At 49.3% G+C, this 27,402-nt stretch overlaps 1 protein-coding gene across 1 annotated transcript in view; it reads left to right on the top strand.

Moving 5' to 3' along the window:
• The first annotated feature begins 343 nt into the window (after positions 1-343).
• Positions 344-27,402, top strand: part of HS3ST6 (heparan sulfate-glucosamine 3-sulfotransferase 6) — a 237,152-nt gene continuing 210,093 nt past the window's right edge. The window contains exon 1 of the mRNA XM_069647294.1: positions 344-1,577. Coding sequence (XP_069503395.1) covers positions 1,195-1,577 — 383 coding nt within the window. The 5' untranslated portion in view covers positions 344-1,194. The remainder of the gene's footprint in view (positions 1,578-27,402) is intronic.

Raw genomic sequence — 27,402 nt, 5'->3', positions numbered from 1 at the left:
GGCACCCCCCGGGAAAACCTGGAGTCGGTGCCCCTGCCCACCTGTGCAGGTCGTTTGACAGTGACGAGTTGTCTCTAACTCTAAAAGCGGCTGCCGCGTTGCCCGCCTCCTACCGTCCCTGCCCCAGCCCGCCCCGCTGTCACGTCACCGCACCTCTGCGCCTGTTCTGCCCTCGCACCTTCCCAGGTTGGAACCCTGTGGTGCCTCCCAGTGGGAGTGGCTCTGCGCGGCCGTGGGCCCCTCCCGGTGGGCAGAATGCGGGTGATCTGCACCCCCCCCCCTCCCTCCTGCAAAGGGTTATCTCCCACCACACAGTCGGAGCCGCCCCCTGGCTCCCTCTGCTGCCCCCACCCGGCCGCCCTCGGGATCCCGGAGTACAGGAAACGCAGCCGCGATTTAATCCGATCAAAACTTCTGAGGGCAGCAGACGGGAGCGCCGCCAAGTGCGCAAGTATTGGGAGCGTGCGCCTGACAGCGGCCCCGGCCCCACTAAAACAGGAGCACCCCCGTAGTCACTAGCGAAAGAAGAGCCCACGGGACAAGCAGGCCCGGCAACAGATCACCCCAGCAGGGAAAGGAGGAGTGGATCCCAAAAGCACGAGAGCGGCTGGGATAGCAGTGGAATAAAAGCGCTGGAACCCTTCCCAGCGGAATAAGACAGAAGCGGCGGATCTCACGGCACTGAGCGGGAACGACCCCCAGAGGAAAACCCGCCGAGAAACGCATCGGCGCGGAACAGCCGCAGAAAGAACTCCCACTTTCAGAAGTTGCCCAGCAGATCCCAGAGCAACTGGAAGGAGATTCCAGGAGGACGCTGGGGATCCACCGATGGCAGTGGGGCGCCCACCGGATCCCAGTAGAGCCCAGTGAAGGCTTCTGGACCGGGTGGGTCCCAGGTTCAGGAGACGGGGCCGGGTGCGTGATCCCAGCGGAGCGGAGCCTAATGCGATTGGTCGGAGTTGGGACCAGTTGAGGGCTGCTGGCAGAGTAGATTCCGGGTCAAGGAGTGTGAACAGAGCGAGTCCCGGCTCTGAAGACGCCGCCCCAGCACCTGGTGCCGGGACTCCCCTGGTGTGTGGGGGCAGCTGGCCCGCGGAGCAGAGGAGGTGGGGGTCAGCAGCACAGGAGGAGGGCAGTGTCCTCCTCGGGGGGGAGCATGCTGCCCCTGCCCCCGGGGACCTGCCCTCGGCCCACATGGGAGGGCCCCCCCAGCTGGGGGCGCTGCTGAGGGCCCCGCCCCGCGCCCCGCTCCTGCTCAGCATGTTCCTGCTCTGCAGCTACTTCCTCTACTGCCTGAGTGGGCCCTGCTGCGAGCCCCGGGTGCCCAGCGGGGAAGCCGCCGGGGGAGGCGCCCCCGGGGCAGAGGAGGACGAGGAGGACACTGAGGAGGGCGTCCCGTTGCCTGTGTTCAGCGGGCCCGGCACGCGGCGCTACCCGCAGGCCATCATCGTGGGGGTGAAGAAGGGCGGCACGCGCGCGCTGCTGGAGTTCCTGCGCATCCACCCGGAGGTGCGGGCGCTCGGCGCCGAGCCCCACTTCTTCGACCGCGGCTACGAGAAAGGGCTGGACTGGTACAGGTAAAGGGCCGCGCAAGGGGGCTGGCGGGCTGGCGCGGGCGAGGGAGGGGCTTCAAGGCGCTGCGAGAGGATGAGTTGGTACACATAAGGGGCGCTGCTTAAGGTGCTGGTACAGGTAAGTGCCGGCTGCGCGGCTTGTGGGATGGTGCGGGTACGGGAAGGGGCACGGGGGCCGGGTGTTGATACAGGTATGTGAAGGGCATAGTCTATTGCAGCGGGGCAGGTCTCCGGGGTACGGTGCTCAGCACTGGTGCCAGGAAGGGGTGTGGCGTTGAGCACACGGGGGCGCCTCTGGACCCACGGGCTGCAAGTGCAGAAGAGAGGGGGTTTGCAGACAGCGGAACCGGCCTTCACCGGCACTGGGGGCTGATGGGGGTGGGGTGGGGGGGTCACCGGGGGCTGATCGGGGTGGGGGGGTTGGACAGGGGATTTCAAAGTTTAGAGAAGTGTTATTCAGTGGGCTTTGGGGGTGAATACTGGGCATATATATTCACATAACGTTTTCCAATGGGGTTTTGGCCATTGTGAAACGCTTCTGGGAATCAGGCTAGCCACTGGAACAGTATGCAGGCACTGCATTTTGGTTACACGTGAAGCTGCGAGTTTTCCGAGCCCGAGGTTTGCACTATCATGCGAATGAGGTGGTGGTCGTGTGGGTGCACAGAAGTGCATCCTGTTTGTGCATAATTTGCGGCCAGGGACTGCGTCAGGACCTTTCAACATTTTCAGTTGAAATCGGCCTCAGGGAGCGTTTCGGGGTCGAGGGGTGCGGTCAGGGCTTTAAGTGGGGTAAGAAATAGAGGGGGGTCCTCCTTTGGGGGGGTGGCTTGCGGGGTGGCCGTTGCCTCAAAAAGTACACAAACCCTAGTAAGGTGCGCAAACAAATATATACATGCTTGTAAGCATTTGTATGTGTACCTTACTATGGGTTGTGTACTATGCAAGCCATCTTTTATAAACATAGAAATATGCTACATATTTCTATGTTTATAAAAGATGGCTTGAAAAGTACACAAACCATAGTCAGGTACGCACATAAATATATAAATGCTTACATTTATATATTTGTTTGCGTGCCTGACTATGGTTTGTGTACTTCAAGATGGCTTGCAAAGTACACAAACTATAGTAAGGTATGCACACAAATATATAACTTTTATATATTTGTGTGCATACCTTATGGTTTGCGTACTTTTCAAGCCATCTTTTTATGTTTATAAAAGATGGCTTGAAAAGTGCACAATTCAATCCATCTTTTATAAAGCTTTGATGATGGACAAAGTCTGAGGTGTCTTTGTCCGTCGGCAAAGCTTTATAAAAGATGTGTTGAATTGTGTACTTTTCAAGCCATCTTTTATAAACATAGAAATTACTGTGGAGTCCCCAATTTCACTGAGGGTTAAAGATGCCTCAATGACCTGTGGAGGGGGTGGGGAAACGAAGGGACAGTAACTTCCTCTGGTGACCCCTTGCACAAGGAATCACCAGAGGAAGTTAAAGTGACTGACAGAAGTGCCAGCCAGCCACAGCTGACACGAAAATGGTGGGCGCATCTCCCGTCACGGCTGCAGCTGCGGCTGGATAATATGTCCCGCCGGTGTGTGGTGGGACCGGGGGGCCCCCGCAGGTCCCCGACTCAGCCCCACTTTTTGGAGACTACTGATAATTCAGTGCATTAAATGTGTGCTCTGCAGCGCCCATGTTACAGGCTGTTTGTGCTGGCTCAATCAGGCCGTCCTCTCCCTACAGCCTTGCAGTACCCAGCAGCCCAGACCTTGACTACATTAGCACCCTGGGTGGCGGAGCCTGCCAATCAGGTGGCTAGGAACGCAGGTTGACACTACCAGTGAAAGCCCACGTCCCAAGCCGCCTGATGGCTGGCTCTCCCACCCGCCATCTTCCCCCGCCAACCCTGTTTTTTTTTCCCTCTCCCTCCCCCATCCAACTTACCTGATTGCGATGGCAGGGATCGGCCTTCCCTGCCTTCCAATTCCCTGGAGGGCATGTTGGTATAGTGTTTTCTCTCCGAGAACAGGGTGCTGCGAGGCGTTCCATTCATGGAGAGAAAACACTTAAAAAACATTTTTTTAAAGCATTTTGCACCCATGTTACCACTACATAATAATAATAAATTAGCACTACAAACCCTCAGGCATATGAGCGCTGCTTATTATTACCTACAGTGTGTGGTGTTCATTTATCGACCTCGGAAGGATGAAAGGCTGAGTTTGGCCCCGCCGGGATTGGAACCTGCATCAGCAGGCTCTGCACAGATGTCAAAGCGAGCGCTCTACTCGGTGTGCTATCGGACTGGCACATGGGTGCTAATGGTGCTATGCCCCTCAGAGGCTGGGCCTACCCTATGGGTAACGGGCCGCTACCCGTGTTAAGGGACGCTCGTTTCGCTCAGGCCATTAATTTAGGCAGCGGGCCGTTACTCACAGGGAGGGGCTACCACCTCGGGGCATATCGCCTCATTATGACCTTGCTGACAAAGCTGAATAACTTTTTTAAAAGTGGTCATTGAGGGTTTCAGCTCTCCACAGGCTGCCTTTCTTTGTTCTGCTGCTGGGGTCAATAAGCCAGTCCTATGATAATCTGCAGCCACTCAACCCCCTCTCCTCACCCCTAAAGCTTAATGTAGGATTTTGCCATGAACGAAATCACAAGGCGGGCTGATGTCATGCACACATCCCCCAACGAGGCATCAGTGTTTGCAAAGTAAAGGCTCTGTCACTTTAAATGTGTGCTCGCCGGCCATATACCTCATGAGAGGTGTTAACCAGTGCTTTAGGTGGGGTGATAAATTGAGGGGGGTATCCTAGTTTGCAGGCGTGTCTTATGTGGTGGCTGGGGCTTAATAGTGGATGGGTGTGGCCTAAGAAAGAACAAGTAAGACCCCGATGCTCAGGAGTGGTTTGGCTTACATAGCTGGGCACATATCCCAACACTGTTGGCTTGCATATGCCCTCACGTAAAGTATAACGAATTGAAGTTACAAAATGTTATTTATTGGACCTTCAACTAGGGACATTGGCAAACGGTTAGGTGCTGAGGTACACTCTTTTTTGTTCAATAAGAAGTATTATTGAAAGGAATGAAAAACTATCTGATATTAATGTTTTGAATTTGTTTATACATACCATGTTGAAACAAAACATAAGTCAAAAGCTAATACCAATTTCGAAATGCACTTTGTTTGAATAATAATGAAGATTGGAAAAGAATGTTCTTTTTACTATAAATTGATTGATGAAATACATCACAAGATTGTTTGATACTATTCTTTTGAAATTTACATTTATAATAAGGTTTGAACCTACAAAAAACATATTACTTTTTGGTTGTATTTACAATAAACATTGGGTGTGCAGGGGACGGGAGAGATCCACAAGGTTGTGGACATCTGTTGTATTGTATCCTAGTACCACAACCCAGTGCCAGGGTTGTTTTTGTCTCCCCCGCACCCGATTACAGTACATATAGAAAATGTAAAGATTGAAAGTCACTGAATGCATTGGGAGTGCACTAGGACTATCTAGATTTGTACACTCTTTAAAACCATGTGCAAAGTGGGAGTGGGCTTAAAAATTAAGCAAAACAACACCCAACAAAGGGCCAGAATCGGGAAAAACCACCACTCCAGTCCAGCCACTCCCTTCCCACAATCCTTCATCATGACCGACTTGCCCGCTCCTTTCCCTCCTCACTCCCAGGTTTGGCTTTCAACAATACTCTGTTTTATTCAGACCCTTTGAAAAGTACCAATGTATAAGAAAGTACTCTGAGTCATATATAAATACTTTAAAATGTTAAGTAAAAAAAGTGTATGAGTGTAGCGCTATTGAATGGGGGACTACAAATACCAGAATGCAATCAGAATGGGGGACTACAAATACCAGAATGCAATCAGAATGGGGGACTACAAATACCAGAATGCAATCAGTGGAAGGTTAAAAATAAATAACCTGTGTGTTTTTTGTAAATGTACTTTCAAGACTCGAAGTAATGTGTGAAAAAGTAACCTGGTTGTTTTCTTTGTTTGAAAAGGGCATGCTTCATATGCAAGGAAAACGTGGGATTGAACAAAAAAACATGCGTTGTTGTGTCAATTAAGACCTACACCCCTCCATCCATCCATAACACCTTAAAATAATATGAGAGGATATTTTCTTAAAATGTTGCTTGAAAGAATTAACGGCGCACATATTTCAAACACAACAATGTGCACTGAAATATTCCCGCAGAGCAGGACCCGGAAGAGGGGTATTCTCTCAAGCTGGAGCTGACCCTGCAGGCGCGTGATCTGCACGTGTCTAGCGCGGGACAGTAATGATCTCTGATTGCGCTTTTCACAGCGAGCACCTGAAGTCACTTACAGTAACTAGCCGTGTGCACCCTCAATTTCTGCGCCCTTCTGCAGAACCGTTCCGTTTGGCAGAGTTTTAACAGTCACTGCATAGAGGGGTCCCGCTAAAGAGAGGAGCCGACATGTTCGAGAGCCACAGAGGATTTTGTGAGGAAGTGTGTGCCCCCAAAACAAGATGACCCGGATTCGCATCGTTGCTCTCTGTCGGCACAGCTCGATGAACTAAAACTTCAAATTCATTGAACGCACTCCGCTACGTTTTACTGGCATGCGTATTACGAGTAATTCGGTCTTAATCCCAAAATTACTTGGCACACTTGTGGTAATGCTCGTTTTTTACCCTCACAGTGGGATTTGTTAAAACCCACTTGTGTAGCGAAAAACCCAGGCAGTGGCTTGCTTGGGCATGCAAAGCTGGCCCCCTGCCCAAGTGACTTACCTTGGCTTCTCCATCTTGGTGGATGGCAGTCCAACATGGTGCACCCTTTTACCTGGCCTGGCCTGGCTGCACGGGACTGTCATTTCCTCTCGTTACCCCTCGCGCGAAGCGTCACGAGAGGAAGGTACAGTTTGCTTGGGGACGCAGTGCGGCTGATACGTTTCCTGCAGCTGCGACTGACAGAAGTGCCAGCCACAGCGTCGCACAAACTGCAACTTCCTCTTGCGGGTCCATATTTTCAGAACTTTTCATTTCAGTCCTTATTTTACACTTCCTTCACAGAGGAAAGTCCGAGACAGATCAATGGGAAGGTAAACCCAGAGCTGAGACGCACTTTGACACTTGACCACGGGGCTAAGGCTGGGGGAAGGGGCTGCCAATATATATTTGCAGACTAGCAGGTTCAGTGCGTCCATCTTCACTCCCCTCACCCGCCCCTCCCACCCCCACGTGATACAAATGAACCCCATGCCTGAAAGCAAGCATGCACACATTGTGAGGCTGGTTAGACACGTCATGTTTAGGTCACCACAGAGCGCGGTTACACACTACCGTGTTCAATATATTTATTAAGTGTGTATTTTGTAAATTCTAAGCGTACCTAGCAGTATTCAGCAGAACAATGCAAATTTAGAAGTTCTAACTTTTGAATGACGCTCCCGACCCCCGCCTTCAGGCTGCGTGTTATTATGACCATTGGCACTTTTTCACGCTGCAAGCGGTTGCACTTTCCAGCACTTATTGCACTTCTTGGTCCGAACCCGCGTTGCTGTGAGTTAGTTGTGTAGAAAAGTGTGGGAAAGAAATCCTCACACTTTTGTCAATGGCCGCGTAAATTCACGCCAGGTGCCATTACACGTGTATTGGTGGCGGCAGGGCAGTGCCATGAAACCATCACGTGATTCCTGGGAGACGTCATGCGACGTAAGCACCCGGGGAATCCACGCTACCCAATCAGCTTCGCGTGAACGCAGGCTTTATTCACAGAGGCCAGGCCAGCTTGGAAGCTGCTTCGCCGGTGCTTCTTACGCTGATTGCCCATTGGTCGGCTTGCCCACACCGTACCCACCACCCGTTCCCCGCACCTCTTCACCTGCTCACAAAGGTACACTCTGCAGGCTCTGTCTTCAATGTCCTGCCTCTTACTGGCACATCCATGACCATGCCATGGAAAGGTACTTCGAGCATGTGCCCCTGGTCACTAATAGCCATAATGTCTTATTGTTCAGGGTGCACTGAGTGGAAATGGTCGCTCGTAAAGTCTCTTTCTGGGCACCGGGACACCCTGCCGGATCAGGTTTTATTGCTATTACCACCCTAGGTTTTCAATCTGAACCCAGTGCTGCTGACCACAATGTATTTTGTTTGATTAAATGTGACACATTCACAGCGTCCCGTTCATACAAACAAAATACTCAACTAAAATGGCCGCCATAGAGATGGAAAGCGGGCCTCCATGTGGAGCCGCTTTTCCATTGTGGATCCGGGAGGCGGGAGCGGCGATGGTGCCGGCGCTGCCAGAGGAGTCAGGTTACTGGGGTAGGGGAAGGGCGTGGAGGTCCGCAGGATAGGGGAGTGTGTAGGAAAGATGGTGGGGCGGGTGTGAACAGCCTTCAGGTTGCTCAGGACCCGGCCTTGGATTGTGAGGTTCAGCCCACGATCCGAGTGACCTGATTGGCTGGCTCCCCCACCCCTGGTGCTAACACCTAAATAGAACACTTTCCCTCACTCACTATGTACCCTCTTTCAAAGGCGTATTCTAGACAAAATAGCCCCATGGGCAAATCTCTAGAATACACCCCATACCACAAACCCTGCACTCCAGCCTCACCTTAAAATGATTGTGATGTAAAAAAAAGATGGTTTATGAAGCCGCAATTACAGTGCTTAAAAGTAATATGAAGACAGTCTTTCCTTATATCAAGTATATGTTCATTGTTTAAAAGGCTCTCACCTAGATTTTGAAACTGCGAAAGTTTGTTACTCCTGCTGGCCGATCCATTTTAGAAAGCCCTTTGCTCTCAAATGAAATGGTACCTGTATTCAGTAGCCTCATTTTAATTTGCTGAAGTACCTCTCAGGTGTCAGCAACAGCAACTGTAAGCAAGACCCTCTGTGCACCCCACACATTTGGAAACAACATATATATATATCTTTGCATGGTGAATATGTCAAAACAAAGACAATATTTTCACTGCTCAAAAGCCATAATTTCTGGCTTTGGCAAGGCTACACTATTGACTAGTAAGCCAGACATGATTTGCTCAATAGCGTACACTGCAAGCTGAATCCCTTCTAGCAACTCTCAATTGTGTCCAAACAGGCCCAGGTCAAATACATGATTGCACAGATTGACGAACTTTGTTTAATTGGTGAATCTGGGATTTCATACCACTCTGAAATGTAGGCACTTGACCATATATCTAAATAGCTCTATTTAGTGCTGTTAGGTGTTAATGTGTGGCTTCCCAAGGCTAAAATAATATGTGTTCTTTTTAGAGATGACTTTAAAAGTACATAAATCACAGAATAAGCCAACCCGACAAGATAAATACTTACATGAGCAAAATGAGTACGACTGTAGATGTATTGACTCTATCCAAAAATGAAAGCCATTAGGCAGATCAGCGATCCATTCATGGAGGTGTAGTGAAGTGTGAGTTTGTTTGGGGTTGGAGCAGGTAGGGGTGTGTCCTCCCTGGTCTCCAGAACAAGAGATCATGGAGCGTTCTGAAATCATGATGCTGCTTAATGTAAGCTGCCATGACACAGAGATTTCCCTTGGGCCTTTCATGGTCCAAGGGGAGGACGTATCTCAGACTCCAACAAGGGGGGGGGGGTGAGGAAGTCTAATAGTGTAAGGTGCGGGCCAGGTGGCCCCATGCAGCACAAGGCACTTTACTAGAAAGCGGGGCCCGCAGCTCTGGTTTGGCAGCATAGGAATGCCTCTGCTCGAGGAGAACTTGCGTCTGTGGCTTCAAGCCGGTGATGGCATCTCAGTCCAAAGTAATAGCCATACTTGTCTTCATTTTTTTTAAATGCGTGCACTGGTTTTATACAAGAAAAAACGTTCACAAACAGTTCAAAAAGCAAATATCAACCTTACCATTACATTAAAACTACATTGAAACTATTCGCGTATTTTCATGATCCACTCTAAAACGGGATTTCATTGATTCACATCTTTAAAATTTCAATTCTCTGCCCATATCATTCAAGGCTGCCTTTATGAATTTCCCGACTGCCAATGTCAATGAAAGTTGATTTCCTGAAAATACTCTTTCCCAGAATATTTTTTTAAAACGCCCCTTTCCTTGTTGCTGACACGCCTCCCCACATTTATAGGCACAAAACCAACCAGTCAGCAAAGTGCAGGGCACCAGTCATAGGCTTGACAATGAGGATTTCTGGATGTCCACCGCTTATTCTCCAATGTTCCCCCTTCTCTCTTATCAGAGTTTGCTTTTAGGAAGAGACACACGTTTCCCTTCTCGGATTCCTTCAATTAAACTAACAACATGCCTCCCAGGCCTGTTCTCGGACCGTCTCTGCACCCTGAGCTCTGGGCACAAGCTACTCCAGCGGCAGGAAAAAGGCGCCATGAGGGTCATTCCATCAGCTTTCTAAAACCATTCTAAAGCTCACGAAAGCCAATCATGCCGACAAACCACTAGACACCTTTCTCACCTGACCTTGTTAGTTGCAACTCTTATTCTGGAAACATATCCGCAAGCAGAGCTCTCCAATCCTCCACTGTAAGCCCTATTTTTTATTATTAATATTATTATTATTATATTTTTTGAGCGCAGACCTGTCTTCAAGAAGCAACGTAGTACTGATGCATAGCTGAGAGCTTCATAGAGGTAACAACAGAACAGATATACAGCAGGGCAGGGGCCGGGGATGCAGGTGGGGCTCAGGGGAGGGGTACAGCTGTACCAGATGGCAGGGAGGAGAGGGGCGGGCGGCGTCTAGCCAGTTCGGTGCATGTCACTTTGCATTCCTGCATATGTGCAACTTCCACATTATAAAGTAGTGCCCAGAAGAACCAGAACACAGTCTGATATAAGCCTGAACGCTAGGGCTGGCTGCATTTTGTCCAGACCTCACATTAGACAAACACAAAAGTCTTATAGTTGATTGTTCACCTGGTGTGCATCGTGTTGTGCAGCACCTGACTAAAATGTGCAATATCGCGCAAAAATGGCAAACACGCTATTTTCATGTCAACCAAGCAGACACAGCATAGACTAGTCAACGTTGCTAGGATAAAAAATGAAGTGTATATGATATTGTGAAGGTATTTTTTGTGTTGAAGTGCGCATGAGCCCACCCCAGTGAGCTATGCCTTGGCCATGAATGGGGTACCCCCACTCCCACACTCGCGTCTACTGCAGCCTGCAATAAAAGGCCTGCGGAATGGCTACTTAAAATGAGCCGAGAGGCAGGTGAGGTTGAGGGGTCAGAATGACTTGCAGCCTGTAAAGCTACTCTGCCCTAATATTACCTCAATGCCTCTGAACCTCCCTGGGACAATAGAAAAAGAGACACACATTACTCTAAGGAGAAGCACCATGTTGCACGTGTTCAGGTCTGAGGATGAATACAGCCCCGATGTAGGCGCTACCACGGGGGGTTCAAGGCTGCCAGCTCCAGCCTCTGGACCCAGGGCTTGCATTATTGGCAGGGCCCCACAGGTCCCTAAAAACCTATTGCAAAAGTAGCTACAACTTGGTAGGTGGGTATTGTGAAGAATCAACTTCCGGGGCAGCACTGGTCCAGGGATGAATATCGCTTTCTAAACCATCAACCAGCCCCACGCCTTTAGTGAACCAGAAGGGATCCAAACAGGGTTCTATGTAAATTCTTCGTCTGTTTTCTTTTAGTTGTACTTTTTTTGGAAAATCTTTTGCCAAAAAAGATCATCATTTTTTTATGTGGGGCAGTGGGGTCCCCCCAAATCCCCCAATCGCCCGCCCCTATTATTTATTTCCTACACACTACCCCACCCTACACTTACTTGCTCTTCCCCCACCCCCATATATTTTGATGTATTTTTCGGCAAAACATTTTTGGCAAAAAGTGCAGCAAAAAAAAGAAACGGGGATGAATGAACGCCGTACCCCAAACAGACAGGAAACACAAGCAAATTATAAACCTTCTTGTCCAATTTTGGTAACATGGACAGAACTGCAGGCTTATCTCCGCAAGGTCCTGGATAGTTGATTAGTTGCAACGCAGCGCAAGTACAATTATTACCCAATGATAAACGGGACTGTCCAGTCAAGGTAGTAACAACATATCTGCTTTATTGTTATCACAACAGACATTGCTAGCAACAGTACAAAATACAACCAACCCTGTAAAGGAATGCAGGGGACAGACAGTTTAAAAGAAGGAAAAGGGATGCACTGTGGATACTGACAGGAGGGTAGTTGGTCTAATAATTAATCACAATAGTTCAAGGATACTTGGTTTCAACACAAAGGGAGCAATGGGTTGTAAAATGTCACTAGGAGCCTTTGGAGAAGGACCAGGGAGATAGAACCACAATGTACCTTGTGCTTGTAGAGGTTCTTGGTGCTGGACAGTGTAGAGTCGGTTTTAGGGCACTTTGCAGCTTCTGCGACAGAGTTCAAGATGGGAGACAGCTGTGGGTATCAGGCGGCAGGCAATTCGGTGTCCGAGGCTGGACGGATGACTGCAGGCTGCCATACATGGCTGCTCGGGGTCAGGGATCGTTGTCTCAGTGCTGGTCGGCGGTTCTGAACTGTCTCGGACTGCGTTAGCGACTGCAGGGTAACAACAGTCAGCGGTGTAGTCGGTTGCAGTTCGAGGGGCATGAATGGCTTAAAAATGTCCTTTCAGGTGGACGTTGGTAGGTGCTTGTTGATGCACTCCTCCTAGCTTCTTCACTGGGCTTGTGTTGTCCTTTAAGGAGGACGGCCCAAATGCCGAGGAGAGTGTTGCAACTGCCTTGTCCTTGGTTTGGTTCAGAGACTATCTGGCACTTCCCACCTAGGAAGCTTGCTGCAGAGCCTAGCAGGGCATGCTGTGTGCTGGCTGCGTACCGGTTATGGAGCTGCTGGAGAGTCTGCTGGATTCCGTATCTCCTTCTGTTACCTGGAAATGTTTAGGGGAGGGATCTTGCTTCACTCTTGGAGGTGCTAGCCCTTCCTTCACTGGTGGAAGATGCAAGGTAGACTGTACCTTCAGCCAGGCTCCATTGCTGAGTTCTTCTTTCCTAATTCTGGTGAAGCCTTCAGATGATCTGTCCAAAAGAGGGGTTCGGCCCTCTTTTAAAGCCAAATGGGCTACAGTGATTGGTTTAGGCTAAGTCTACCTTAATGAACCAATCCTGGGTCTCCACCAACAATATCCGGTAAGCATGGGGTCATAACCAGAGTGCTTTTCAACAGAAAAGGTAAAGGGGTAAAAACATGTGATACTAAGTCCCATCCATTTTCCTGTTTGTTGTGGATCAAAGGGTCTTTCTGGTTAATTGAGCTCTATGTGGTTCCTGATTAAAGCGGCAGGTCTCCCTTGAAGCTGTGGCGAGAACAGACATTCTGTCTCCTGCAAACCACATTCTCGTACCTTCTGAATGGGGTCCTCCTGCGGGGGTTGCCCTCTGTAAAATGCACTTGCGCATTCTGAATCCTCACAAGGTCTAGTAGGACTGACTCTTTATTTCTCTTCATTGTTATTATATTTGCTTTCGTTCCCATGTTCCCTCCCTGTTGCCCTGTGGACGCTTTGAAACACAATTTCTTGTTGCATAAGTGCCTTATAAATGCACAAAAAAGTAAATAAATAAACACCTAGGCCCAGACATGACAGTTCACTGTCATTGAAACTTTAGGGCGGGAGCTTGCTTCAGGATGACACAGTGCACAGGAAAAGGGGTTTTGGGGTGTCCTGTCTCCTTTGTTTAGTTTCTGCAGGCAGGGCCCATGTGGGCCTGTTTGAATTAAACTTTGAGTAGTATGTAAAGCTGCCACCAGCAGCATAAGTTAAACAAAGGGAAAGGGCAGATCCGTGGAGCCTTTGTTAGTTAATTAGGCTGGCCATAGCAGGAGGAAGGTTTTGCACTCCCCCTTCAGAGATGCCTTGATGTACTCTTGGCTGTCATTTACCAACTAAATATGACAGGGGGGACGGCGCCGTTAGGCTGTCTCCACCCAGAGTACACAGGTCTATGTGTATGTCGTGTGTCGTGCGGTGAGCATAGGAACATGTGTGTGGATTAGCCCCACACATTTTCTGGAGGTTGATCTACTATCATTCCATTTCATTTAAAATTTCAAAAAATCCCAGGCGAGTGTACACTCACTGTGAGGATGGTCGAATTCCTAGCAGGTATGCACCAGCATCTATATAGACAATATTAGTTCCTTCCTGATCCCACCCTCTCCCCCCCATGTGAAATGTGCCCTTGTGCCCATCTAGTAGTAAGCCAGGATATGCTTGTATATAAGGGGGGTCAATGTGTGGGTTGTTCTGTAAGTCGTTGGCCATGTAGGACTTATGGATCTGTAGATGGAACATACCTCGGTACTAGTCCACGAGCCCACCCCTCGCTTGATGATCCACCAAAGCCCCTCTGGCCTGCGGATGGCACCTTGGCAGGGGAGGCGACCCGACATCATATCACACATCACTATGTAACATAGCAAAAGTATAGTCACTCTCAAACACACCCACGTGATGTTGCAGAGGGGATGCATATCTTGGTTAGAGTAGCTTTCCAGACCACATCTGTCCCTTCGTCAGCCAGTTGTAGCCCAACTGACCAGAACCTTTGCGTAAAGGGCAGGGCAGCTTGAGTTCACCTGCACACAGTAAAGGAGGGTTCATTCATTCCTTTCTTTTCCCTTCATGCTGAAAGCTTTGCGCGGTGTGTGACATGGGAATGCAGACACCAGGACCAATGTGATCTTGCAAGCCAGCATCTGAAGTTGCGCGTTAGACTAGCAAAAGCTACCTTCTCTGCAAGTTCCCAAACTGAAGATGATGTGTCGGTTCGTCACGAATGTTCATACTGTGCAAATCCCCATAGATTGAATAAGGTGGGATTTCACACACTTCATGTGGAATTCTGAAATTTCAAGCCACAATTCTGAATTTCCAGCTGGATTTTTGAAATTCCAATTCTAGCACTGCACGATCATAATCTCCCAGGAATGTGCAAACCCACATTTCTGAATTCTGGTTTAAAATTCAGCTGGGCCACTGTAGTAACAATACTCTGCCGTGCCTTGAAGCAGTATACTGGACCATTATTCCGCTGGAGCAGGGATAACTACGGCTCCGTCCCACAATGTTACTCGTTACTGAATAACTCCTTTGTCCTATGTATTCCTTTGGCAATTGCATGAAGCACAACACCCACCTTCTTTCCATTTTGAGGACATGTGTGTGGGAGTTAGTTTCAACTCTTGAGTGAACCCGTCTACAGTGAGGAACACATGTGTGGAACAGTCTTCACGCTCCGGCATTGATCACCGCCTTTTGAGTTCTTTGGCTGGCGAAATTGTTCGCTTGGCCTTTTAAGCATGTGGTCCCTTGATGAAGACGTTATGATTGTTTTACTGGTTGGGTCATTGAATCATGGAACATTGGGTAGAAGATGGCTATGTGAAGAGATAGTATGCGTCTATCTCCCCCCAAAAAACGTGCATCACTGATGATAACTTGCTTTGTTCCTTGATAATCTTTTTATTATGTGGTTTGATTTTTGAGCAGAGGATATGTGCAAGGTGTAGCGTGATTGAGGTACGCTTGTAATTGCGGCATGAAGTTGTTTTATTCATTGATTGAAAGTATTTATTTACTGTTTGCTGTTTTGAAGAAAGTGTTCTTGAATATATACGATTATTTCAGTATATGATTTATTTTGGATAAACTGTTTCTTACATTGATGCCCCCGGATCTTTTCTGCATATCACTGTCTAATATTGAGCTGGGCCACTGTAGTAACAATAATGTGCTGTGAAGGGGTATCCTTTGCTATACTAACCCACTTCCCATCTGCTTTCTAGCTAACATGTTTCCCTGGCCTCTAACCTGCCTCTGTCCCCCACTTTCTCTGCCTCCATTCGAGCACTTCATCCCTCATGGTGACATCCCTAACTCCGTACCACCTACCTGCACTTAAACATGTCCCACGTTGGCTGTACTTAATCTATGTATGTCCACCCATGTATTGTTCCTGGCGGCTGTTCCATTTACTCTCCTCCGCAACCTGGTCAGAATCTCACTTGAAATCACCCCATTGTAAGAAGCTCACTGCTTCCCATCAAATCCAATTTCTGATCTACTGTGCGTTCTTTTGTGAGTGAAAGATCATTGTTACTTCCTGTATACACATTTTAAAAAAATACGCTGTATTTGTATTTGTTTGGTACTTCTAGGCCCAAGTTATTTTCCTTTTCCACATGGCTTCTGTATGGTATGGCCCACTGGCTTTCTAAAAGCATCTGCAGTGTGTGGCGGAGGCATGAGGACGCTGCGAGGCCCACATGCAGTCACCGCGGCCATGGGTAGAGTTAGGAGTGTTCCACAGCTCTGTATGGTATGGCCCACTGGCTTTCTAAAAGCATCTGCAGTGTGTGGCGGAGGCATGAGGACGCTGCGAGGCCCACATGCAGTCACCGCGGCCATGGGTAGAGTTAGGAGTGTTCCACAGCTCTGTATGGTATGGCCCACTGGCTTTCTAAAAGCATCTGCAGTGTGTGGCGGAGGCATGAGGACGCTGCGAGGCCCACATGCAGTCACCGCGGCCATGGGTAGAGTTAGGAGTGTTCCACAGCTCTGTATGGTATGGCCCACTGGCTTTCTAAAAGCATCTGCAGTGTGTGGCGGAGGCATGAGGACGCTGCGAGGCCCACATGCAGTCACCGCGGCCATGGGTAGAGTTAGGAGTGTTCCACAGCTCTGTATGGTATGGGCCATTGGCTTTCTGGAAGCATCTGCAGTGTGTGGCGGAGGCATGAGGACGCTGCGAGGCCCACATGCAGTCACCGCGGCCATGGGTAGAGTTAGGAGTGTTCCACAGCTCTGTATGGTATGGGCCATTGGCTTTCTGGAAGCATCTGCAGCGGTGGCGGAGGCATGAGGACGCTGCGAGGCCCACATGCAGTCACCGCGGCCATGGGTAGAGTTAGGAGTGTTCCACAGCTCTGTATGGTATGGGCCATTGGCTTTCTGGAAGCATCTGCAGCGGTGGCGGAGGCATGAGGACGCTGCGAGGCCCACATGCAGTCACTGCGGCCATGGGTAGAGTTAGGAGTGTTCCACAGCTCTGTATGGTATGGCCCACTGGCTTTCTAAAAGCATCTGCAGTGTGTGGCGGAGGCATGAGGACGCTGCGAGGCCCACATGCAGTCACCGCGGCCATGGGTAGAGTTAGGAGTGTTCCACAGCTCTGTATGGTATGGGCCATTGGCTTTCTGGAAGCATCTGCAGCGGTGGCGGAGGCATGAGGACGCTGCGAGGCCCACATGCAGTCACAGCGGCCATGGGTAGAGTTAGGAGTGTTCCACAGCTCTATATGGTATGGCCCACTGGCTTTCTAAAAGCATCTGCAGTGTGTGGCGGAGGCATGAGGACGCTGCGAGGCCCACATGCAGTCACCGCGGCCATGGGTAGAGTTAGGAGTGTTCCACAGCTCTGTATGGTATGGCCCACTGGCTTTCTGGAAGCATCTGCAGCGGTGGCGGAGGCATGAGGACGCTGCGAGGCCCACACTCGGCCTCTGCAGACATGGGTAGAGTTAGGAGTGCCCCACAGCACAAACGGAAGAGTGAGCTCGCATCTTACCCCCACCCTTCTGTTCTTTTGTGGTTGACGTCTGGTGCCAGGGAGCCAGGGCGTGGCTGCAGTCCGACCTGCTCTTCCTGTGGGTTTGAGGACAGGCGGCTCTTTGTGTGGCTGCTCCTAGGCCTGGCACCGCCTGCCATGCTGGGCAGTCAGAGGGTCACATGGTATGGTCCCAGGGTCGGACTAGGGCATCAAATTGGCACAGTCACTAATGAAAAAGTGGCCCACAGTCGCAAATAGCAACGTGTTGCTTTTGTGAGAGACTGCCTGAGCAGTGCTCAAATGGGAGATGTTTTGCCAAACGTGTTGCACATTGTGCATTTTGAAGAACGTGCTCGGTAATGCTGAACAATGCTACCAGCTGCACAGTGAAGTAACACATTACACTGGTACACTGAGCCATACAACTGGCCCTTTTTGACCAAGAAACTCGGCCCACAGCAGAATGTTGGGCTTGCACTTAATGCACTGCCCAATTGTCCTATAAACCAGCCTGAGCCTGGCTGTGCCCGCTGCTTCCTGCGGTCAGATATTCCAGAGAACACTCATGTGCCCAGCACCAACCAGGGGATGGCCCCTCGACTGGCAGCCGCAAGGGGGCCACGTCTGGTGGCGGGCTCAGCGCTCTCTCACAGGGTACACATGTGTGCAGCTAGTTAGATGTGCTGTTTTTGTGCAGCCTATGTACACCGTGGTTCTGGCTGCTGCTGTGCACATCTTGACACACCTGAAAGCAATACTCTAAAGCACGGTGAAGTCTCACATGCAAAATCATGACCCTAGCAGGTGGGGTTGCCAGATGACTTAATTTCAGGTGGGACACCATATCCCAGTACCGTGGTTTCACCTGGCCACCAATTGTCTGCTGGGAGTTGCAGTGTTGGGTCACTTCCACTGCATAAAATGGACTGGTGAAAGCAAAAATCAGGAGTGGAGTAGGGGACCCACATGACATGGAGTCCCCTGGCAACTCTACCAGCAAGAGGCTGCCATTCCAGTGACTAGATACATCTTGCCTGTTCTCTGCCCAGATAGGTGGGGCCGTGGGCAGCAATACCACGCCAGCCCTACCTAGCCACCAACGTGAAAGACGCCCGCATGGGGCTCCATTCACCACGCGGCGTGTGGTACCTTCTGTCGACACGATGCGTCCAGTAATCCAATGTCGTCCATATTGAAGTCATTTCCTAGAAAATGAGGAAAATGCACATGTTTTTCCAAAAGTACCAAAAAAGTAAACGTTTCTTGAAGTAAAAGCATTTTGTCTTTGCAGAAACGTGTGTCAGACACTCTCCAATGATTGGAACGACTGAGTAAAAATAGCGTAGTATCGGGTCCCAGAAACCGAAGTATCCCACACGGTGAACAAAGGCAGTCAGTCGGAATGATGACAACAATAATGGTTACAAAATATAGATGAAGACCACCGACCTTTAAAAATGCAGACCGATTAAAGCGGCCGCTGGCATTAAGCGCAAGGGGTGGGGACAAAGCACGTGGCTACGTGCGTGTAGCCTGGGGTGAGTGCTGGCGGCGGGGTGCAGGGGGGAATGGGGGAGGTTTATTTACTAAGCAAACACCCCCGTTTTAAAACAGTACACATTAGAAACGTAAATAGATATTTTACTGGTCGTTACTTTTTACGGCTTTTTTTCACATTGACCTGGAAATAAATGTGCACTGATAAGTCTTAAAGAAATACGTGTAATTAAAAGGCGCAATACAAATACAATCCGCTTGAGAGATGGCAGGGTTGTGTTGCCTCCTTGTTTGCAACACTATCCCCCCCGCTTCACATGCAAGCAGCGTGCACTTCGCGCAACACACAGCATATGCGCAACATGCACTTGCGGTCTGGTAAAATAAGAATGCACGGCCTCCACGTGCAGCGGCGGCACCTGCGGGCGCTGCAAGTTTTAAAGCCTTGCTCTCGCCGGGGCAGCAGCGAGAAGCAGCAAGGCCTTTTCCTATCATAATAGCTGTACAAATAATAACATTTTTATATTGCACTTAAATCCTCTCCTCCTGCGTGCCATGTGACAGCTTAGCATCCTCTAATAAAAATCGCTCCCGGGTGCTCCGTTTTGACCAAAAGGATGAAAGTGCTTAACGTTCAGACAATCGTTCACCCCTAAAAAATGGTGGGGTCTGAAATGAGAGCCTGGTGGCCCTGAAGCGCCATAGGGCTTGCCATGCCTTATCTGACGCCTAGCCGGGCAAACTAACAGAACTAAAATATTTCACACAGACAGAGGCGTAGACAGGGTAGGGCCTGCGCAGTGCTGTGTGGGCAGGCATTTACAGATGTTAATGTCACTGTGGTGGGCAGCGGAGAAACTTTGCTGGAAAAGTTGGGGGGGGGGGCATGACATCTGAAGAAAAGGTGCCCCAGACAAATGAATGGGGAGAAAATTGTGTGCCATGAAAATTGGGGGGGACAGACACCCCTGACCCCCCCTAAAATTACGCCCATGGTGGTGGGCCCACCTACATTAGCTTCAGGCCCCGCGTTTTAGACACTCCTGGCTACGCCTCGGCACTCAGGAAGAGAGATTTGTGTCAAATGCTTTCATTGCCTCAAAGAGAGTTGGCAGCATTGGCAGATCTTGCTTTGCTCAGTAGACAGGTGGAAACATATGTGTTCAGTCCCAAAAGAGATGCACCGGGATCCCAAACAGCACAGAAAGGGGGTGCTCAAAAGAGTAGGTCCGCACACAGAATGAACTTGGAAGGCCCCTCAATCTTGAAAGGACTCCAGGCTTGTGACTGGCACTCCAAGGGAATGCCAGGAGACCCCACTTCTCGCCCTCAGTATGCAGCAGACAGCTTCGGATTCGGGAAGCCTCTTATAGTCAAGATTGCGTCGGCCAGTGGGAGGCACTGAATTTGAGTATTCAGTCAGCGTTGCCTCGTCAAAGACGAATCCAAAGTGTAGGGGGTCTTCCCTTGTCACCACCTCAAGATACTTGCCTGCGAGCACTATAAGATGTACTAAAAGCCTCTGTGGGCACAAACCTAAGCAGTTGGGACCAATAACAGGCCTTGGAGTGCTCGCTTTATAGTGAGACGGACAGGCAGGCCAGCCAATCACACAATCTTCTCAACAGGAAGCATTGCATCCTACCAAGGGCCTTTCCAGCTGAAAAATCCCCCCTTCTCACTGTGATGTAACCTTCATCATACAGTTCAGACATTTCACACATGACAGGTGTCACCTTGCTGTCCGGACAAGGGCTATTTCTGAGAACATCTGTAACAGCAGCTTCTGTCCAGCTGTGCTGTGTTAATGGCACTGGGCAACACGTTCCTCTCTGCACCCTTTAATGTCCAGATCGCAGGGCCTAGGTAAATGCACACAATATTGCTGCAGCTGATCGGATTTTTATGTGTCACTGATCTGAGTGTAAAACACCTTTGATGTTTGGCTACAGTATGAATGTGCACTGCATACATTCAAACTAACTCCAAAAATGCAGCGTTTCCTGATTTCTGATGCAGAAAGCAATTTGAGACATTTCAAAGTTCCAGGGAAATATCCTAGTTTCTCACGTTTGTTGCACCAACACTTTAAAACACATGGCAAAAAAAAATCCATGGAGGCTTCTTTTTAGTAAGTAATTCCCAGTCCATTTACAAACAAAAATAATGACAACACAACTCTATGTGTTCAACATAGTATTTAAAGTAATAGGAGTAAAGTAAACATGGAAAGGAAACACAACCGAGGCTTTGTTTTAGCCCCACAGTGCCACCTGCCTAATCTTTGGCATAACTTTGAAAATACCATCTCAAAGGCACTAGCATCCCTTTAATGACTAGGGATAAAGAAATCAGCTCAACTTCACATTGGGCCTCATTACAGGTCCGGCGGGTTGCCGCCAGACCCGAAAAAAACGACTGGCGCCTGAATTCCCAGTGCCACTGGGCTATTCCAAGTCCGCTGGCGAGAAAGTCAGGCGCCGGTAATTTTGTTAGTCCCCATTCCCATGGAGTCCTATATGCGAATGGGGACACGGGAGCACCGGCACCGTTAACAGCGGTGCCGGTGTTTCTGTGCGAACTCTACGAGTGAGTGCCGTCCCACCCGGCAGGTCTGACTCTGGCCGGCGGGACGGCACCCACCCACAGAGTTGTTGTGTGCCGGTCCGAAAACAACAGTGCCAGTAGGCTTACCAGCGCCGTTGGTTCCGGACCGGCACTATTGTAATGAGGCCCATTGTGTGCCTAGTGCACACAGCACTGAATGATTGAATGCACGACCCATTCCACTAGGCAGGAGCCTCTGCAGACATGACTCTGTCTTTACACTCTAGGATGTGCAGTTCTGCTTTTTCCTGTAATCTAGCTACAACTACAAGTCCCAAAATTCAAAGAAAAAACAAAAGCATGCATGCCTCTCCCCATTGAAATAGAGCATGTTTGCATGTATGTGACTAGTTCTACCACCAATGGTTTCCTTTCAATTTCATGCAGAAATCTGGTCAGCTACTCCGATCCTTCTATCCTTTCGTCTGAGCAGGTTGAGGGTCAGATCCTTTCATATCTAGTGCTTTGTCTTTTCAAACACTCTGCTACCCGACCTAAGAGTGAAGTACCCATCTCTTCTACACGGTTCTACGTGATTTCGCCGACCTATTTTTGGTCGTGGTACTTTTCATCGCCGGATTTTACATCGCCAGAAACCCTGTTTTTGTTATTTTTTTTTATTATGGGCGGGGGGTTCCCCCCCAGACTCCTCCCTTTCTATTATAATAATACCCCAACAAAACACCCCCCAAAATAAAAAAAGTAAAAAACGGGGTTTCTGGCGATGTAAAGTCCAGCGATGAAAAGTACCACGACCAAAAATAGGTCGGCGAAATGCGTGTATACCCTTCCACACCACCTGCAGCCTACTCCACCACAACCCAGGGCCTTTTGCAAATGTGCAAAATACTGTCTGGTAGTCCCTCTACCGGCACAAACACAGCCCATTGACCTGTACTTGGGTGGATGGCTCCCGGGAGAGTCACAACCATGCTTTAGCTCACTGCGCTTTTCACAGAGGAGACATTCCCATTTGCATATCCGTCTTTGTCCCGTCCAAAGGCAGTCGAGCACCGAAATGCTAGGCAAATCTCCTGTAAACAAGAGTACCAACAGCAACCCCAGTCACGTGTTTCGGCCTAGTCAGGCCTCATCAGTGAGGTGGAGCTGTGCCTCTCCGAGCACAGTGAGCAAGGGGTCAACGTTTGGATTACCTTGGTAACTTAGGCTGAGACCCCAGTTACCTCAAAATATGGAAAAGGAGGTCTGGGAGTCCCTCTACCAGCACAAACACAGCCCATTGACTTGTTCTTGGGTGGATGCCCTCCCCTGAGAGAGTCTCAACCACGCTTTAGCTCAGTGCGTTTTTCACAGAGGAGACATTTCCAAATGCATATCAGTCTTTTTCCCACCCAAAGGCAGTCCAGCACTATTTTTAAGAGACTTAGGGATAGTCACCCTAAGTTTCCTAGGGTCATCCAGACATGGACCCTTTGCTCACTGTGATCAGAGAGGCACAGCTCCACCTCACTAATGATGCCCAACAAGGCTGAAACACAGAGATATGTCTTCGCAGCATGCGGCCTCGCTGCCTGGGCTGTCAGGAAGCCGAGTCAACAGCCCCGAACTGACGCAGACGCGATGGACCATGGTGTACAGCCCTCCACCGACTCCTGCCGTTCTTCCAGCGGCATTAGAAGAGGTCCAAAAAATCCCCCTGGGGGTCCCGGCTGGTGTTTCAGTGTAGGCCTCGGTAAACATGAATCGATAAATGGAAGTAGATTTTGTAAGGGCATCATGCGCCCAGAAACGACATCAGTGCTCGAAGACGCCTTCGCCACAGCCAGGTGAATGCATAACGGGCCACAGGCACAATATATTTTTCAGGCCACGACAAGGTTTTGACATCAAATAGGAAACGCGTATCCCTGGTAGGGCTTCCTAACTTTATGAGGAACTGGCACACACACAGCTGTTCTGAGACTTGTCATTTAGCTTGTGCTGTTATGTAAAATGGAGCCACACATCCCAGTGAATCAAGTGTTTATTTTAAACCTTTTGCTTGGCTTCAAATTCATTACTGGCTGACCACCCCACACCTGACATGAGAAAACATTAAGTTCTGTGTCATGCATATCTGAGCGCTCACCTGAGAACAGGCGGTACCACGTATGCACACCCTTCAACCAATAGAAAAACATATGTTTACAATGCAAGATACGAGGGTATCTCTCTCTTGCACCCCTCAAGCATTATAAGTTGAGCCTTTCTTCCCTGGAACACAATAGATCTTGAACAAGTCTCTTGCCGAGCTGGAGACCAGGGATCCCTATGACGGCCCAGGCTCAGTGGGGAGGACTCCCACAGTGAGCTGGTTCGTCATTGCATGAGGACAAGGCTAAGTATGCCCCTTCTCCCGATCGCCGCTCCGCTGACGGACTGACCTTCTGCTCCTCCGCGTCTCTCGCGTGTCTAGCAGCACTGTTGTGGGTCGGGCCTTTTCAGTGGCGGACGCAGTTCTCTGGAACTCTCTTCCTTTTTCCTTTGCGGGCCATTTGTCTTTCAGGAAAAAACTTTAAACGTTCCTGTTTGTCTAGCTTTCTTGAGGGGTGTTGCCCCACTTTTTTGTCTTCTGGTGGCCTTTTTGGTTGACTTTGGATTATCAGCCCCAAGGTTCCCATGGGCCTTAGTTGCGCATAACAAATACACATAACATAACACAACACAACAGGGTGAGCTCCCAGTCCAAAGACTAAGGCCCTGATTCACAGAAGGTTTTCCTATGGGATTGCGCCATTGTAAAACACTTCGATGAATCAGGCCCTTGGGGACTAAACAGTGACAGTGAACAGAGATGCTAATGATTTACCTGCGCCCTCCCAGCCTCTTTACAGGACTTGGTAGTGATACCGCAGCACCTTAGGAAACGGGTTTAAAGCTCACCACACCAACGTGGGACAGAATGCTGCCCACACGCCGGCATGGGTTTCCACTAGTCCTACACATTTCTCAAAATGTTGACGCTACCGCTTCTAGCCAAATGTGGTGTGTTACAATTCCCCAGTCTTGAAGAAGGATGCGGGCCACTAAAGTGGATTCTAAAAATGCTGGCTTCTGGAGGGCACTGGGCACTATGCAGCACGACATGGTCGCCGACTTGGACGTGTCCAGACAACAGGCTTTTCTTCGCCCAACTGGCAGTGGTATTTTATTTATTTATTGTGCGTTTGTTAGGCGCTTATACAACAAGTAAATTGTGTTTCAAAGCGCCCACAGGACAACAGAGAGGGAACATGGGATTGAAAACAATATATAGACGGGAAGATAAAGACGCACCTACTAGGCCTTGTGATTATTCAGAGCGTGCAAGTGCAGAGAGAAGGTGGGGGTGGGGTGGGTAAGTGTACTTTCATCCCGCATGACCACATTTTAGTCAAAAAGCAGAGTAGGAGCAACTCCCCTCAAGGCACTGCAAAGAAACACCAAGTCCAAACCCATTGCACTGTTGGGCTCCTGATGTGGTTGTGATGCTCAAAGTCTCATCATTTTCGAAGGGCCCCCCAAAGGGCACTACTTCCAGAGGGCGCCATGAGCTGACAGAGGTTTTGAAAAGGAGTGCTCAGATATCTCAGGATCAGGGAGACGTTACACAGCATGACAGTCTCTACTGAGATGGAGCACAGCAGGTGTTCAGGCTGGAGTGTCTCCTCAAGGAGAGAGAGCCGCCAATATAGGGCTGCCCCACCTGGCAGACTCCAGTTTACATGCCTAGGACAGCCGAGGGTACGCATCAACACCACCTGACACACTTTGGCCAGCACACTAATAGGGATGTATTTTCTGGGTCCATAACGCACCCATGCTTCACTAATTTCCAGGACACTTCGCTCTGAAGGCTCACAGAAACTACCTTCAGGGGAAAAGACCTGTCTGTGATGAATCGTATTTTCCTTTTTTTCCTCGTGATCCATCTTCCAACATCGCGCGCTACACATGCACACAATGACAGCACCATTTCCCCACCCCCAGCATTCCCACCCGCTTGTATGCCAGTGCACCTAGTCATGTCATTTCCTGTCACGTTGGTTACCTTATCCTTACTTCACTTCCTTACTTGAGTCTGCGGCCTGGGTATCCTATGCCAGGCCACAAGGCCCTGATTAAAGGACAAGTCCTTGGGGTCATAGGACCAATACAGTGGTGATTGGCGTGGAATAAAATACTCTTTAAACAACATAACCTAAAACAACCCTGGCGGATAAACCATTAACCAATTCTGTCAACACAACGTTTTTTTTTTAATAGGTTATATATAACGAGCTTAATACCAAGAGGTTTCTAAGCACGGACCCAGGGATCGAACCTGTGTTGCTCTGTGTCGTATTGCTTCCAAGGTGAGCACGTTGCCCCTGAGCTATCCCCCAGACCTTTAGTTTAGCCGATGATGCCACTCTGGAAGATGAACATTTGCGACCAAAGGTGGGCATTGTTCATGGTGCACAGTGGGGAACTGGCAGAGACGGGATGTCCAACTACGTCACAACTAGTCTGACAGGAAATATTGCATCATACAGGGGATTTTCCAAGCAGAGACACTGCCACCACGTACAAGCTGTCATTTTGCATTCAGGCACTGGGGTTCTCGGTGACAACCAAGAGCACTTCTGTCCTAGCTCAGAAGGTTTCTCACAAAAGCCTTGATATGATATGATCGTTTATTTATATAGCGCCTATACACAATGTGATTCAAAGCGCTTCAAGGCAAGGGAGGGAACAAGGTAAAATACAATGACATTCTTACAGGCCATGAACAGTAAGGATGTGAAATTAACTATCGTACTAGGCCTGACGACATTTCTGGTAGAGTGGAGGAAACAAAAGGTGAGGGAGAGGGGTGCAGAAAGGGAGGGGAGGAACAAAACAAGCGATTATCGTACTAGGCCTGACGACATTTCTGGTAGAGCGGAGGAAACAAAAGGTGAGGGAGAGGGGTGCAGAAAGGGAGGGGAGGAACAAAACAAGCGACTATCGTACTAGGCCTGACGACATTTCAGATAGTGCTGGAGGGGTCAAAGAGCCTTTTGTTGTCACTGCTGGGTCGAGAAAAGTGAATCCTCTATGGAGGGAAATCTCATGCATCGTTAGCGAGGGAGCTCCATCTCCCATCTAACACTGCAATGGCGCATTGTCACGACGAAGCAGTTGCCATTTTAGTGCTTTGCATCGGGAAGGCCCCTTCTTTCAGGCAGTCGGTTACAAGCGTCTATGTAAGAATCAGGGTATTCCCAAAGCGTCCAGAGAAAACAAAAAATGAACTCAAAACAGTGTTGCAACGCTTTTTAACATGATGTCACTGCAGCCAAATGCTGAGACCTTGTTTCAAAAGAAAACATCTCTGTTCTTTTTAAATAGTGTTTTATAAGCCCACTGTCAAGGTTTTACCCAAACAAGGGATGTATCGTAGTTCTGGAGCTCATGGTGTATGTTGGAACTGCAGCGTTCATGTAACACCTGCAGCTCTTTCCGTCGAGTTTAAGGGAAAAACCAAAGCATGGCTTTGAACAGCGTGCGATCTCTGGCGATCCGACGGAGGCTAGCTTCACTCAGGACTTTCTGCGGGGATCTGGCAAGGGAGCCACGTGTTCCATTCCTATTTGTTGGGGTGGACCCTGATTTCCCCACGAGCACGTCAGAGACTTCCAGGAACGTGCAGCCCGTTTTTAAAAGCGCCTGCAGCGTCTGCGACCCATTGTTGCTGGAGGCCCAGCTAGAAATGAAGTCCCTTTCATGATATAGTAATGAGAAGGGCCCAGACAGGAAGGGGTCAATATATATATATATATAACTTAACAGGAAGCAGCAAAAGGCATAGTTTAACATCAGTATGCAGTGTTATGATGCACACTCCCACCTGTCTGAATGCGTGTCTGCTTCCAGTGATCAGATGGCAATAGTGCATTGTTAAAGCCTGCGCGCGTGCGTGCATGCGTGCAGCAGACCGGCTATATACATGAAACTCGTAACATCATATAATTGGGTCATGGCGGACCTTCTGGCTTTGTTGACGCTTGCTTGAGCCTGTGGGGAGCTTTCCAAATAATTGTGTTCTTTTAGTTAAAAGAAGCACTTGTGCACCTCTCTGAAATCAAAGCCTTCTGCCTGACACACAT

The sequence above is a fragment of the Ambystoma mexicanum genome, chromosome 2q (assembly GCF_040938575.1).
Source record: "Ambystoma mexicanum isolate Mex_15411 chromosome 2q, UKY_AmexF1_1, whole genome shotgun sequence".
Taxonomy (NCBI): Eukaryota; Metazoa; Chordata; class Amphibia; order Caudata; family Ambystomatidae; genus Ambystoma; species Ambystoma mexicanum.
The sequence above is the reverse complement of the archived record's forward strand: the minus strand, read 5'-3'. Positions and strand labels throughout refer to the sequence as shown.